Raw genomic sequence first — 15,841 nt, 5'->3', positions numbered from 1 at the left:
ACAAAGATTTTGTCTCTTTCCTTAAGGCTGCATCTCCAGTGTCTAGAACAGCGGCTAATACTTGGGAGGTGCTCAATAAATAATCTTAAATGTTGTTTACTGTGAAAATAAAAAGTTCCTGTACTGTAGTTTCAAGAAAGGAAATGAATGATCATTTTTCAATTATATTAACAAGTAGCACCAGAACCAGTTTTAAACCCAACTCAGTTGATCAATGACAACTTCCCATTAATAATAACCACTCTTTGGAAAGCTTAAAACTCTAAATAACATTAGCAGTGTTTTTCTCTGAACAACTATATCCTACAAGTGCGGCTCTCACTTGCTCAGCAAGCAATGAATTCAGCTTTTGGTTTTAGATATTGAGTGGTGGTTTCCTTTTTTTGGAAAGAAAGATGATGTGCGTGGCCATAATGGCAAAACACACAAATCATTTATAATATTCTAGAGCTGGCTCTAAGCACACACGAATAGTAACATTTCAATCTGTACAACACACAGGAGAGGGAGGTGCTATGATTATTCTTATTTAAGATATAAAGACACTGAGGCACAGAAGGTTGGGGTGCTTATCCAAAATCATACAACTAATACATATTAGAGACAGGATTTAATTATTGTTAATTCCAATTATTTTGGCTTCAGAGTATGTTCTTAGCATCTATACTCTACAGCCTCCCTGTAACAGCTGAACCATACTATTGGTATATTTTTAGCAGTAAGATTCATCTTGATGAGGTTCAATGCTTTTCAAATAATTGCCCCCAACAGCCTGGAGAGTGGGGGTAAATTTCACCAATTTCATGGGTGCGAGACGGTGCAAGCAATAAACAAGGTACTTCTTGTTTTTAATAATCAGAGTGGTGAACAATCAGGATAAGTACACTTGTGACTTGTAAATGTATCTACTGGCTATTAAGCCTGTGCCTTCCAGAAATTCATCCATTGGGGTCACTGAATGACTGTCAGGGGGTAATGACTCTCTACCACTAACTTATTCAGACAAGTCATCAAGGTGGAAAACACCTCAATTTATGACCAAGTCCCTCAACCTAAGGATTCTTTGTGGTGGCACCTGTCTCTAATGACAAAGCTAAGGCAAAAAACCACTTCCCATCACCCACATCTTAGAATCCTTGAACTTTAGAGTGATTGCTCCACTAGCAGAATTAAGGAGAGCTATAATTTGGATAAATATTTGGTGTAATTTAGATTATATTTGAAGTTTATTGTCTGAGTATAATCCATTAGAATTTTTCTCTGCAGAGACAAGCCTGTCAAAATCAAGTCATTCAGCAAGTCATTTATTCTCTCTGGGACTCAGTTTCTTCATCTATGAAATGATTGATTTGGAATTGGTAATTTCCAAGTATTTTCCATTTTATGAAGCCTTAATAAATCAGAGCTTCAATTATGTGATTTATAAACGTATCTTTCCTTTTTTCCTCTTCCTCATTTTCTTTTTGTTCATTATCATAGCTGTGTTTTTACATAGAATGCCTCTACATAGAAGCAGAAGTAAAACAAAAAATAAAAGTCAAAATTTTAAAAAGTAACAATTTTTAGGGATAGTCTGTATTAAGGTTTATATTAAATGTGGCTTTTATCTATCTGTGTAAAATGTATCCCATTTCTGAATATTTATTTTCTGTAGTATAGTGAACGTCATTTGGATCAGTACGACCTGAAGGTATTGCAACTATTCCAGGTTCCTTCACTTACTCCCCTGTGACCTCGAGCAAATTATTAATCTCTCTGAATCTCCATTTTCATCCATCTGCAAAACAGAAATAACACCTACAATCTCACTTGCCGGATAAGATAATTCCAGGGCATAGTATATGTAACACTCCTCTTACTCTGTTTGCACAGTAGTGAATTCTCAGCTAAGTTAAGCTTTCCTCCCTCCCTTGAACTCTGTTCCCCATAGCTAGAACTGTGTTCCTTCATGCTTTATATCTGCTGATAAAGGCTGGAGTATGTGTTTTCTGTCGATGACCATGCTTATCAAGACTAAAACCCTTGTTTTGTACTAGAAACCAACACTGGATGCACTTGATCCAAAATCCAGTGTGGATCATCTGTTCCTTTATCCATGCTCCAATCATTCCTGCTCATAAATCTTAGACCCTTTTATAAATAACCCCCTTCCCGGACTCAGGGTCTCATCTTTACACCGTAACATAATATATAGAGTTTTCTCCTTCACCAGCCCTTCTCTGTCCCACCTATTTCCAGCAGTCCCACCTGTCACCCACAGACAAACCAGATAGGAACTGGGCTCAGTCTGAGACGGAACACATATATCGACTTTCTTCTCAATTTTTACCCCTGAGCCCAACTGAATACTGTCTTTGATTAGACTGAAATTTAATGAAGATTCATTTATGTTATAAGATTTTATGTCTAATTTATAAGATAGGGGCTTTATAATATTCTCTATGCTATGCGTAGAATACTACAGTCAGTATGAACATTTTTGCTTATTAAACAATGTCAGTGATTGAGAGTGTTCACACAGAGAATGTATTCAAGAAAGCCTTGTAGAAAGAGTTAATGGATACTTGACTTAACACTTTCTCCCCTTCACCAAATTATCTGCCATTGCCATCATGCTGTAATGTCTAGGAAATTAACGAATAGGATATAGAACCTGAGGGCCTGAGTTTGAATTCCAGCTTTATGACTTATTGGTTGAGTAACCTTGAGCCAAGTTACTTAGCCTCTATAGCTCTAAATTTTCTCATCATTAAACTGAGAACAATAGTATCTACCTCAGAGGACCAGGGTGAAGATTAAATAAGATATTAGTATACTAATATTAATACTAATTCTATACTAACCTAGAGAACATTTTAATACACAGTTTAATATCATACTGGTGTCTAAAACTTGCCTTGCATATTGGTAACCCTCAATAAAGCAAGATATTAATATTATTTATCATTATTTCATTTTATGGATAAAAAATATGGATTACAGAGGTCAAGTAACAGCCCCAAATCATATGACTATAGAGGTGAAACAGTGATTAGAATCCAAGCAAAATAATTCTGGATCCTCTGAATATAATCTCTGACCACACTAAATCCTCTTCTTCCAATAGCCCCTTTGTCGATATTAATGTTTTTGAAATATTAACTATAAAAGACCCCAAAGAAGATCAAACTGTATGAGTATTCCCTTTATTCCACACTGAGACTGTGTAAAAAATAATTTAAGTTTTCTAATATCTCTATAAACTCTTTTATCTTTCTTAAACATTTCACTTTAGAAAGACTTTCCGGATAGTTGAAATACACATAGCTTTGGCATCCCATTGCATCTGGAGAAGCAGAATTCTAGGAGAATTTTAGAAGAGTCTGCTTTGTAAATTTCAATTAAGTGATCCGAGATAGAAATCATAACCCCCTCCCAGTCGTCTCCAGTCCCTTGGTCCTCATTAAACGTCATGGAATGGTCACACAGTCAGTACAGTTTTCCAGTTGGCCCAATTTATTGACAGACCCAACACACCCACAATTCTGTCAACAGCACAGCAGAATTAAGAACCAGGGTTCTGAAAATCCATCTTTGAGTATATGGCTAATGCCTTGCTTAGACCTCTTGGGGAAGCTGTATTACAGCATCACAGATATCTGCTAAATAAAGTGAGCTCAATAAATATAAAAGAAATTCTAATGTGCATTCTACAAAGGGATTAGATTGTCAGTTAATTTCTTTTGTCTTTTTATCAAAGAGGATTACCAATAAAATTTTTTTTTCAAGTCACGTGTATTATTGCATTTTTGTAAAATTTTGCCTTTTATAAAGGTTAGTAGTAGGGAGAAGAATGGCTCTTTCTCAATTCAGTAACTACTTCAGCATGATTTAATACATATTTGGATGAAAAGTAGATATTTTCACAGCCCAGTGTTGCATATAGAGATAATGAAATAGCTTTGCCATTAAAATTTTGATTCAATTTCTCCCTGGAATGTGTCAACAGAAAACCACTTTCATTTTTATAGCTGGAAAAGAGGTAATTTACTCTTGTGAGGTTTTAGGAGTGTTCCAAACCAGCATAACCCTGGAACTTCCTGAACTCCTCACTAAGTAGAGAGAATCTGTGAATTCAAAACTCTGGCATTGTGCATTATCCTCAAAACTTTGCTCAAGTTAAAAATATTATTTGCATGCATACTGACCTGGTATTAATATTTCTTTTCTTAAAAAGAAATATTGAACTTTGAATTGCAAAACAGAAAAAGAAAAGAAAGAAAAGAATTGGACTATGAAATATTAATAAATTATAACATGATGTGTTTATGTGCCGTTGAAATCCCATGTAAGTTTTGAGAAACTCTATCACATGGATGCCTAAAATAGCAGCCCCAAATGTCAAATTCTAGAGCTACAGGAAAGGACATTTCTCTATTCTCCTGAAATACAACGAAAATCTCCTGAGGTATGATGAATTATCCCACTATGGAAGAGAAGGAAAGATCAGCCTAGTAACAGCACTGCATATCAATCCCAAAGTAGGCCATTGATACCCATTTCATAAAAAAGGATATGTGTTATATAAATGATCAAAGTTTAATTACCTGATAGACTTATAGAACTTTTTAAATGGAAACTTCCATGAAGGTTATCAAGTCCAGTTTTCTCATTTTAGACAACTAAAGAGGTAACGTAGCTTACCCAAGGTTAGAAAGCAAGAGAGTGGCAAGGGAGGGGTAAGAGTCTGTACTCTTACTACTGTCTTATTTTCTCATATTAAAGACTGTTACCTGCTAAATGAAACTTTTTTTTGTTTATAAATACATGCCATGGATCTATGTGTAGCATTATGTGTTTATGCATATCATACATAGACTGGAAGAGAAGGACCCAGGACATCCAGGACCCACTCCACAGTCTTCTGCAAAGAATGGAAGCTCAAAGTACTCAAAGATAAGCAAATACAAATATTTCAGATTTTAATGTTACCAATTTATTTTGAAGTACATTTTTTCTATACATACTTAAAGCAAGATAATAACTATATTATGCAAACATAGTATTATACATGCCCTTGAGGACATAATGCATGTTGCATATATGATAATACAAAAAAACTATTCTGAATGACAACTACACTATAAAACAGTTATAAGTTTAGATGAAAAGGTTTAATTGTTCAGGGGGAAAAAAACCCTCAAAATCATCCTCATAGGGCTTTAACCTAGGTTCAAATTTTTCTACTTAATACTCAAATTTCTTTACTAGGTCACTTGAGCAGACAGAAATAAGGAAGGTGAAAGAAATCATTATCCTCAACTTAGATATGTAAATGAGGGGGGAGGAAGAGAACTCTTATTTGAAAATAAATCTGAATGAAATGAGCACCCGTGTTTGTTTTGAAGAAAGCTTCAGAAAAATCTATGAAGATGCTATTTTGATATTAAATGTTCTTTATACTTTTTATTCATTAAAACTAGATTGTAACTTTAAAGTGTGCGCATTCTGATCTATATATTCAAACTATATTCAATGAATTAGAGCTTATCAGTCTGTTTATTTGTTTTATATCTCCAGTAAACAAAGTGTGTGGTCAACTTATATATTGTTTTGAAGGTTTTCTGACTCTAGCATTGACTTTGGCGATAAGTCTTATACAAACCTCAAAATGGAAAGCACTATTGCTCTCTTTCTCTATCAACTTTGACATATTGAGTATAATTCCTCCTTCACGTGGTCATTAACATTTTACCATTTCAAAATACTTTCTAAAACCTGGAATTCAGATATGGGTTTATATTGAAGTTTATGAGAAAGCACATTCTCTCCATAGTATTAGTACAATGTTGGCCTGGAAAATGCTGATACTGTAAAATATAAAATACAAGATAGAAACTGTTCATGCAAATTAGTATATTTTGAAATATAATAAAGAATAGGAAAAGATAGTTTCATAAAGGTTAGCAGTCCTTAGAGGAAGGAAACACATGCTATCATTTGGGAGAGTAAATGTTCGTGCTCCTAAAACAAAACCAATACCAGAGGAGGTTTCATCACAAAATGCACAGTAAAATGTCAAAAGAGTTTAAAGAATGACCACAAATCATCCATGAACTCAGGTTAAAAAAAAAAAAAAAAAGTCCCTCAACACAGCTAGAAATACCAACACTACTCCAAGGAACTGTCAGTCTCAGAGAGAATAAAAACCAGGGCATTAAAATGGGAGGTCCCGATCACATTTGCCAGGAAAATAACACACACTAAAGGGCAGAGAAGCCAAACCAAGTTATTGCTTTATCACAACAATGCAAAAGATAAAGTCAATTTTAAAGAGCAATCACTACTCCCAGAATCTAGAAATTTATCCTCTTTTTAGAACTACAAATATTGCCATCAGAAAGGGCTTGCAAAAAGCATTCTGCAAACTTACTTCAAAATTACTTCAACAAACCCTGCTTTCCACCCTATCCCCCCACACAACCAATTACAAATGTAGGTTTCTATAACCTACATCTGAGTGACACACTTACTGTAATTTGATGTTGGCTATTTGTAAATGCAGCCTTATTTATGTCACATGTGGCAATCATTCTCCAGAGGACTGAATTAGTTGTGAACGTAAATACATTTATAACATATTTGCATTTTTACTCAAGCTTAAAATTTGAAACAAGAAGAATATCAAAACATAACTACTTCAAACATCATCTAGGGATGCTTTTAAAATTGCTCTGACAACTTTACAGAAACAATTACTGGCCATATGCAAAAATACTCTCAAATGTGTTCTGCACAGTAAGAAAATAATCATCTGAATTTACTCAGATTCTCAAAGAAACATCAAATTCAGGAAAAGATACAGGCAAGTACACACCTTATTTTTTAAAGAAAGAGAGATTGTTAAGGAGAATAGGGGAATGAGCATCTGATGGATATAAACAGCAACACCTGAAAAACAATTGGCTCTTTGCAATCTATGTTAAGATCTGTCATATGAATTGGGGACTCTGCCCCTTAGAACCTCCGTTGGGATGTAAAATAAGTAATGTTATAAATACTTCTTGAGACACCTTATAAAAAGCTTATCATTCTTAGGCTCCAATCTTAAACCACAAGAAATTATAATCAATGTATAACCATTTCCATTTGGAATGCATTTACATAGCAATAAACAAGTGGACCTCACAATATATCCAAATAAAATTTGCTGATACAATAAAAGGGGATATTAGATAAAATAATACAACATCAATATGGACTAAATACTCTCAATATAAGCAGACATACCAATTATAAACATTTTATCTCAGTTTAGGTTCTAACATTTTGATTCAAAGTGTTTCTCATACTTTTAACATTCTTTTGTTCTGAAAACATTACTGAAACTTGCAAAAAGTTTATTTTATTAATCTTTCCTACCCTGAAAAACCCACCTCTCTTTATGTCCACCCCAGAGTAACATTTCTCTGATCTCATTTCAGGTGCCTCTTATACTTGCTTAAGAAATTTTTATTGCAAAACAGAGAATTTTTAGAAGTCACTAAAAAGCACTCCCTTACCTTCTAAACCTGCTTCAATCAGCCCAAACTGTTCCAATAATTTAACAAAAAGCACAATGACGATCAGAACTGCTATCATTTCAAGCCCTTCCAAGTTCATGGTCAGCTAGGTCATGGTCCGACCACAGCTACTGAGAAGTGCTCCTTTGCCTGGCTTTCTTTGTAAAGCCATTAAACTACATTAAGAAGGCTACTGCCAGAGGAGAAGGGGAGGAGGAGAGCTAGAGAGAGAGGGAGAGAGGGAGAGAGGGAGAGAGAGAGGGAGAGAGGGAGAGAGGGAGGGAGAGAGGGAAGGAGGGGGGAAGAGAGAGAGAGAGACAGGGAGAGGAGACGACGAGATGGAGAGAGGGCGTGAATGAGAGAAAATGCATTCATCCTGTCTATTGTAGCAGAGGCTAGAAGTGGCAGTCGGATAAAGTCGGGCCTGTCGAATTATCAGCTTCCTCTTTATCACTCTTACACAAAGAGACAGCCACGCATGAAGTAACGCGCAGATCACCCGAAGACCCGGGAGATCACCAGGAAGGTCCGGAGAAAACAGGACGCACGGCAGTGATGGCTCCGCGGCCCCGGGACCAGCGCGCCCGGCGCCGCTGTGGCTTTGTTGGGCTGGTCAGTTGCCTTGGAAACGGAAACTAACCAGAGTCTGGACTCCCGCTGCAGACAGGGACCAGAGCACCGCATCTTGAAATAAGAAGAAAAACCGGAAAATGCTGAGAGGAGAAATGACAGCTTGGATTCAGCTGTTTCAGAAACCCTGTTTACTAGTCAGGAAAAGCAAAGTGTGTATTTTGTCCCAACTAGCTGAGCGCAGAGAGAAATACGGCTTAAGGGACTTGTTCAATATTGACTTTCTTTTTTCAATGAGTTGCGTTATCCTGGGGCTCTGTGTGAGTCATTGTGAACTAATACTCTGGTTTGAGTAGTAACTATCACATCGTTTCAAAGCATGATTACGATAAATTAGTAAGTATTCTTAATGTTTGTAAATCTTAGAGTTGAGCAGTTACCTTATGTATTAGCTCATTGCCATTCAATACACCAAAACATGTACCTGTTTTTTTCATTGTGTACCTTCTATGCTTGTTTGTATGTGTTTAATTGATTGGAGTAAATTTGAAGCAAGAGAAAGTTTCAGAAGAAAAAAAAATCAATCAGAAACAAAACTTGTTTAGAGTTTCTGTCTTTAACTTGCACAACCATTTCACGTTTGTGTTTCCTCCATTACTGTACTGATCAAATAGATCAGGCCCACATTCAAATACAGAATTTAAACAAAAGAGAAAAAAACAACAAAAAAAACCCGAGTTAGAAAGCATCTCAGAAACCCAATTCAAGTCTCCTATTTCAGAGATGAGCAAACTGAGGAGCAAGGAAGAGGAAGAAACATTAGGCAGAGGCAGGGCAGGGTAGCATGCAGGCATCCTTAACTTCTGGTCAGCTTTTTTTTTTTTTTTTTTTTCTGTGGTACGCAGGCCTCTCACTGTTGTGGCCTCTCCCGTTGTGGAGCACAGGCTCCGGACGCGCAGGCTCAGCGGCCATGGCTCACGGGCCCAGCCGCTCCGCGGCACGCGGGATCTTCCCGGACCGGGGCACGAACCCGCGTCCCCTGCATCGGCAGGCGGACTCCCAACCACTGCGCCATCAGGGAAGACCCTGGTCCGCTTTTGAAGCAATACAGAGTAATGGTTTGGAGGATGGACTCCAGAGTCTGACTGCCTGGATTCAGGACTGACCTCTTATTAGCTGTGTGACCTTGGGTAAGTTACTTAACATCTCTATTCCTTAATGTCCTCATCTGTAAAAGGGGGCAAGGCAGTAGCACTTAGTTCATTGGACTGTTGAGGGGATTAATGAGTAATACTGTTAGAACAGAGTAAGTGCTCAATCACTACTGGCTCTTGTTTCTATCACAAGTCTCTCCATGCTCTATGCATACCACGTAGAGTTGCCAGGGTAATTACTTTGAGATGCAACCCTCATCTTATTGTTCCCTTAATCAGAAACCTTCCATGGCTCCCTATCTGCCTACTGAATAAAGTCAAGATCCTTGGAACAGCGTCTTGGTCGCTACATGATCTGGTCCCAGCTTGAGGACTGCACCTCATTGGCCCTACTTCTGTTCATTCACTCTACCTGACAGCTCAGCTTCCTTCCTCCAGACTCATTCTGAGCTTCTCCATCTCTGGGCTTTGTTCAAAAATACTGCATGTATTTGGAAAATCCTTTCCACACTAACTCTGCCTGTCGGGCTCCTAAAACTCTTCCATGAAACTTCTCCAAGCAGAATTGGAAGAAATCTCTCCTTCTTTGTGTTTTTATAGTACTTGTTTTTCTCTTACAGTACTTTATATTATAGCCAATTAGGTGGACATCTTCACAACTTAAGAATAAGTTTCTAGAGGGCATAAGTCACATCTTCCTTCCCTTTAAGCTCCCCACATGCCTCCATGGAGGGCATATAGACGTGCGGTATAGATACTTGTTGGATAACAACAGTCACCATTAATTATGTAATTACCACATACCAGATGCTTTACTTTGTTTTTCCCTCTTAGTTACTCTGAAAATAAATATAATTAGATGAGATTTACAGAGAAACACTATACCTCATAGAATTTAAATAACATGGGGCTTCCCTGGTGGTGCAGTGGTTGAGAGTCTGCCTGCCAATGCAGGGGACACGGGTTCGTGCCCCGGTCCGGGGAGATCCCACATGTCGTGGAGCGGCTGGGCCCGTGAGCCATGGCCGCTGAGCCTGTGCGTCCGGAGCCTGAGCTCCACAACGGGAGAGGCCACAACAGTGAGAGGCCCGCGTACCACAAAAAAAAAAAAAAAACGAATTTAAATAACAGGCTCAAGGCCATGCTGCTGTTGAGTGATGGGCCCAAGATTCAAACTCTGATTTGTTCAACTCAAAGTCCATTATTTCTTCCCATTATTCCACACAGCTTTAAATGAAATAAAAATCTAAGCATTGGCACAAGTACTTATCAGCCCAGGAATGAAGGTTACACCCCAAATGACCCTCCCAAACTGTTTCGTGACATTCTAATTAATCCATTAACCCCCATAACTTTGCAACATGAGAAGTTTCCAAACTAGTAGTTAACTGAATTCATGGCTCTTCCTTCCTGCTCATTCACAGGATTATTACTTACTTAAACACACATAACCTGTGGTCCTCAGGGGACCACTGAGGGATTTTTCTATGTTTTTCTACCCCCGGGGAACTCAGTAGAGCCCTTCAATTTGCCTCATAAATAAAATTCAATGATTGAGTTTTTTATGTTCATATTTAAAACTGATGTCTTGGTAATAAAAGCAAAAATAAACAAGTGGGACTACATCAATTTAAAAAGCTTCTGCATAGTATAAAGAATCAACAAAATAAAAATAAAATAAAAAGGCAACCTACAGAATGGGGGAAAATATTTGCAAACCATATATCTAATAAGGGATTAATATCCAAAATATATAAGGAACTCATACAGCTCAATAGCAGAAAAAGACAAACAACTTGATTTAAAAATGTGCAAAGTCTTGAATAGACACTCTTCCAAAAAAGACATACAAATGGCCAGCAGGTTGAGAAAAGGTGCTCAACATCATTAATCCCCAGGGAAATGCAAATCAAAACCTCATTGAGATACCACTTCACACCTGTTAGGATAGCTGTTAAAAAGATAAAAGATAAGTATTAGCAAGGATAAGGAGAAAGGGTAATTTTATGCACTGTAAATTAGTACCACCATTGGGAAAACATTATGAAGGTTCTTTAAAAAATTAAAAATAGAATTACCACATAATTCAGAAATCCCTCTTCTGAGTATATATTCGAAGGAAATGAAATCAGTACTTTGAAAAGATTCCTGCACGTTCATTATTCACAATAACAAAAATATGGAAACAACTTAAGTATCTGTCAGTGGATAAATGGATAAAGAAAATGCCTCACACACACACACTCACACTCACACACACACACACACACACACATACACACACAGAGGACTTTTATTCTGTCTTGGAAAAGAAGGTAATCCTGCCATTTGTGACAACACGGATGAAATGGATGAACCTGGAGGACATGATGCTAAGTGAAATAAGCCAGACACAAAAAAGACAAGTACTGCATGATCTCACTTATTCTGTGCGATCTAAAAAATCTGAATTCATAGAAGCTGAGAGTAGAATGGTCGTAACCAGGGGTAGGGAGGTGGGGCAGGTGGGTAGATGTTGGTCAAAGGGTACAAAGTTGTAGTTATGTAGGATGAATAAATTCTAGACATTCAATGTACAGCATGATGATTATAGTTAACAACACCATATTGTATACTTGAAATTTGCTAAGAGAGCAGATTTCTGGTGCTGTCATGACAAAAAGAAAAGGTAACTATGTAAGGAGATAGATATGTTAATTAGCTTGACTGTAGTAATCATTTCACTATGTATATGTATATCAAAGTATCGTATTGTATACCTTAAATATATATAATTTTTATTAAAATAAAATAAAATTGATGCTTTTGGACTGAGAACTGTGTGTAGGCAGTTTGCTAGTGAAAAGTGCCCGAATAAGGATCTTTCCACCCAGTCTGGGTTCCTCTGGAACTGAATTGTTCTTCCCAGTGCCTGTGGGGTTTCCTTTCAGACTGTTTACCTCATACGCTCAGGCCTTTGCCCTTGCCATCCCCTCTACTGGAATGCTTATTCCCAGACTGCTCCATGAATAAGCGGCTTTATTTAGGTCTTGGCTCTAAAGCCCCATCACAGAGAGGCCCTCAGTAGCTGCAGTGTGTGGAACAGCACACCAGCCCTCAGACCTTGGAGTCACTACTCTCTGAACAAGTGTTATTTTCCTCCAAAGCACTGTCACCACTTGTTATGTATATCTGTCTACTTATTTATATAATATCTCTTCCTACTAGAATATAACCTCCTACCTATGAAAGCAGAGATTTTTATCCATCTTGTTCACTGGGATATCCCTGAACTTAGCATAGTGCCTGGCACACAAGAGGCAGTGACTAGCTTTTGAATGAATAATGTAACCGATACATTCGCCTTCCCTAAAAGCCACCTGCTCTCTCACTGATTTCAAGGCCTCACTCTCTGTTATCTAGAGTGCCAAGTCTGCCTGGGGATTCTTGTAAGATTTCTGCACACTCTCTTAGGATGCTACAACAGCACCGTGCTGCTGGTACCTCTCCTTAAGGTGAGCCACGCACCTGCACACCAAAACGTCTTGGCCATGTTCTTTTCTGTGTTTAACGTGAGTAGTATCTGTGATTCCTGACAACATGACCAAGGAAAGCAATACAAGGAAGGCATCAGAGAAGGTGTCCCTGTCCAAAATACCTGAACATCATTGATATGGAGGGTGAGAAGACCCTGGCATGGCATCCACTCCCATCCTTTGACTGCAGCTGGAAGAACACTGCAGTCTAAATAGGTAAAGTGACTTTGTCAATAACTCTTAGCTTCGATTCATAGCTTGGACTCAAATTAAAGCATTAATCCAATGTTTTTTCTTCCTATAGAGCCTGGCCTTCCCTTTTACAAGAGAAAAGCTAGAGTAATCAATAGAAAGAAGGGACCGGGGCACAGACTCCAGAACTTTGACCTCCCTCAAGCGACTTCAACTCTCTAAACCTCAGTTTCCTGGTCTTCAAAATGGGGCCAACATACCTCCCTTGGGGGTTTTGTTAGGATTAGGTGCGATAATATTCATAAATGATAATTAGGCTCATGGAGCACATAACTTGCCAAAACACAGGGCTAAGCACAGTGACTGTCCTGCCCTCACAACCACTCTGAAGAAGATAAAGATTTTCATCCTCATCAAACAGATGAAGAAGCGGAGTTTTAGGTGGAATTGGTACATTGCCCCATGTCCCAAAGCATCAGAGGCCAGTCAAGCTGATAGCTATACATTGACAGTGGCCAGATATACACTAAGTGCTTGACACATGCTTTCCTTCACTAACTCCACAGGGATAAATAACCAACACTTCATGGTGACTTTTTAGAAGATGGCCTACCCTTTCTGGGTTGATGTGATTTTAGACCTAGGAAAGTTCTGCGCCCCTGCCCTGGGGGTGGTTGGAGGCAGAGGGGTGAGCATGAGGTAGTGGTGAAAGAAAGGGGATGCTGTTAGGATTGTTTACCAGAAGCTTTACATGACATACTCTCAAGAAGCTAACGAGGAGGGTTAAAGGCAGAGTCGGGTATCTGTTTAAAAGAAACGTCAACAAAGCAACTTTGGGGAGTCGCTCAGACCCTGCTGCCACTACAAGGTTTCCTTGGCCTGTCCCCAGAAAAATGAACACTTAATTAGAGATACTTTTGCACTTCAGAGCATATCCCTAAAGTACTGTTTTTTCAAAATCACCAGTTACTGGAAGGAATGAACCCATTTCTGCTTCATTTTCAGTAATACGGCTTTTGCAAGGAAAACAATGTTTCCTTCCAAGATGAGAGATGAGGCTGCCCTTTGATGAACTGAGGCAGGAAACAAAGGGATTCTAGTTATTTGTATCTGTGTCTTTTTTTTTTTTTTTCTTTGCGGTACGCAGGCCTCTCACTGTTGTGGCCTCTCCCGTTGCGCAGCACAGGCTCCGGATACGCAAGCTCAGCGGCCATGGCTCACGGGCCCAGCCGCTCCGCGGCATGTGGGACCTTCCCCGACCGGGGCACGAACCCGTGTCCCCTGCATCGGCAGGCGAACTCTCAACCACTGCGCCATCAGGGAAGCCCTGTATCTGTGTCTTTTGATTCCAAGTTGGGGATGATATTAAATGGGGTGGGCTAGAAGAGCTTTCTCCATACCCTAGTCTTAGAGTCTCAATTAGTTAGCCTGGTCAAAAACCAAACTTCATTCCATATAGTTCTGATTATTCATTCATTCACTTGTTAGATTTATGGTCCAGGTACTATACAAGGTGGTATGAGAAATAAAAACCCTATCTTCAGTCTTTGCAAAGCTTAAAATCTATTAAAACAAAATTTAGATGATAGTGCCTAATATTTTTAGGATAATCACTATTTGAAAGATTAGTGAACCAAGCACTTTATATGAATTCTTCCACTGCATCCTCACATAAACCCTATGAGGTAGGTGCCATTATCTCCACTGTGCAGGAGAAAGTGAAGAGTAGGGGGCTTAGTAGATTACATCAGGAAATACCCAAGCCAGGATTTAAACCTAGGTGTGACTCCACAGAGATCATGATCAGATAGCGTTTTAGATGCACAGCAGCATCTGGTGAAAGCCTTTAAGGAAGTATGGAAAGTACCATGTGAGTGGGAGGTCCCACTTAGACCTGAGTGGGAGGGAGGAGAATGGAACCAAGATCAAGTTCACTGCATCTGGCTTGTACCATACACAACCATACACAAATATTAAGTGGCATTTTTTTTTTTTCATAGCAAGGGCAGTCTTCATTACAAGACCGGTGGAGAATAACACTAGTCTTACCAGAGAATTCAACCAGAGCCTGGAAAATACTCAAAGCCAGCTAAATCACTTGCCCTGACACCCCCATGAAGTTCCTGGCATCCTTTTCAGGCCGTTTCCCATTGTGACACACAAAATGAGCAGCAGTTGCCTGCCTCTTTTAACTCCTTCCTCTCCTTTGGCAGTTACTCAAACCAAGAGATTCCTGGCTAAATCCTATGATTGAGTGAATAGGGAGCATAAATGAACTGAAATAAAATTAAGCAGTGAGGCATCAAATGAGAAATGTATCAATATTGTGAAGAAATAATGACCCGCATTTATGGAAGTGGTAGGATAATGCAGAAGTTAGGAGCATGCTTGGGTTCAAATCCCCGTTCTGCTACATCAGAGCTTCCTGACTTCAAGCAAAGTTGCTGAGATGATTCATGTAAAGCATTTAGAACAGACTGTCACATGGTAAATGCTCAATGAATGGTAAGTGTTATTGTAATTACTTATTGAGCCCATTGCTATACATCAAGTGCTGTTCTAATTGCTTTATACAAATTATCTCAATAAACCCAAATAGCTCAATTAGTTAAATACTATTATTATTCCCAGACACCATGTGGATAAGAAGGAGTAGGGTATCTTTGGGACTTCCCTCGCGGTCCAGTGGTTAAGACTTCTCCTTCTAATGCAGGGGGTGCTGGTTCGATCCCTGGGCCAGAAGCTGAGATCCCATATGCCTCGGGGCCAAAAAACCAAAACATAAAACAGAAGCAATATTGTAACAAATTCAGTAAAGGCTTTTAAAATGGTCCACATTCTTAAAACAAAAAAAAAAAAAAAAGGAGTA

General features: G+C 38.6%; 1 protein-coding gene across 4 annotated transcripts in view; it reads right to left on the bottom strand.

The window, feature by feature from the left end:
- KCNIP4 (potassium voltage-gated channel interacting protein 4) overlaps nt 1-15,841 on the bottom strand; it is a 1,181,969-nt gene that overhangs the window by 508,126 nt on the left and 658,002 nt on the right. The window contains exon 1 of one of the 4 annotated variants that reach the window (XM_029234909.1): nt 7,542-7,724. The exons of the other annotated variants lie outside the window; for them this stretch is intronic. Coding sequence (XP_029090742.1) covers nt 7,542-7,641 — 100 coding nt within the window. The 5' untranslated portion in view covers nt 7,642-7,724. Of the gene's footprint in view, nt 1-7,541; nt 7,725-15,841 lie in introns of those variants that run through there. 4 annotated transcript variants of the gene reach the window in all.

Source organism: Monodon monoceros, unplaced genomic scaffold (assembly GCF_005190385.1).
Source record: "Monodon monoceros isolate NGI ecotype Baffin Bay Population unplaced genomic scaffold, NGI_Narwhal_1 Super_Scaffold_20, whole genome shotgun sequence".
NCBI classification, from domain to species: Eukaryota; Metazoa; Chordata; class Mammalia; order Artiodactyla; family Monodontidae; genus Monodon; species Monodon monoceros.
Note: the sequence above shows the minus strand (reverse complement) of the source record. Positions and strands in the feature narration are given on the sequence as shown.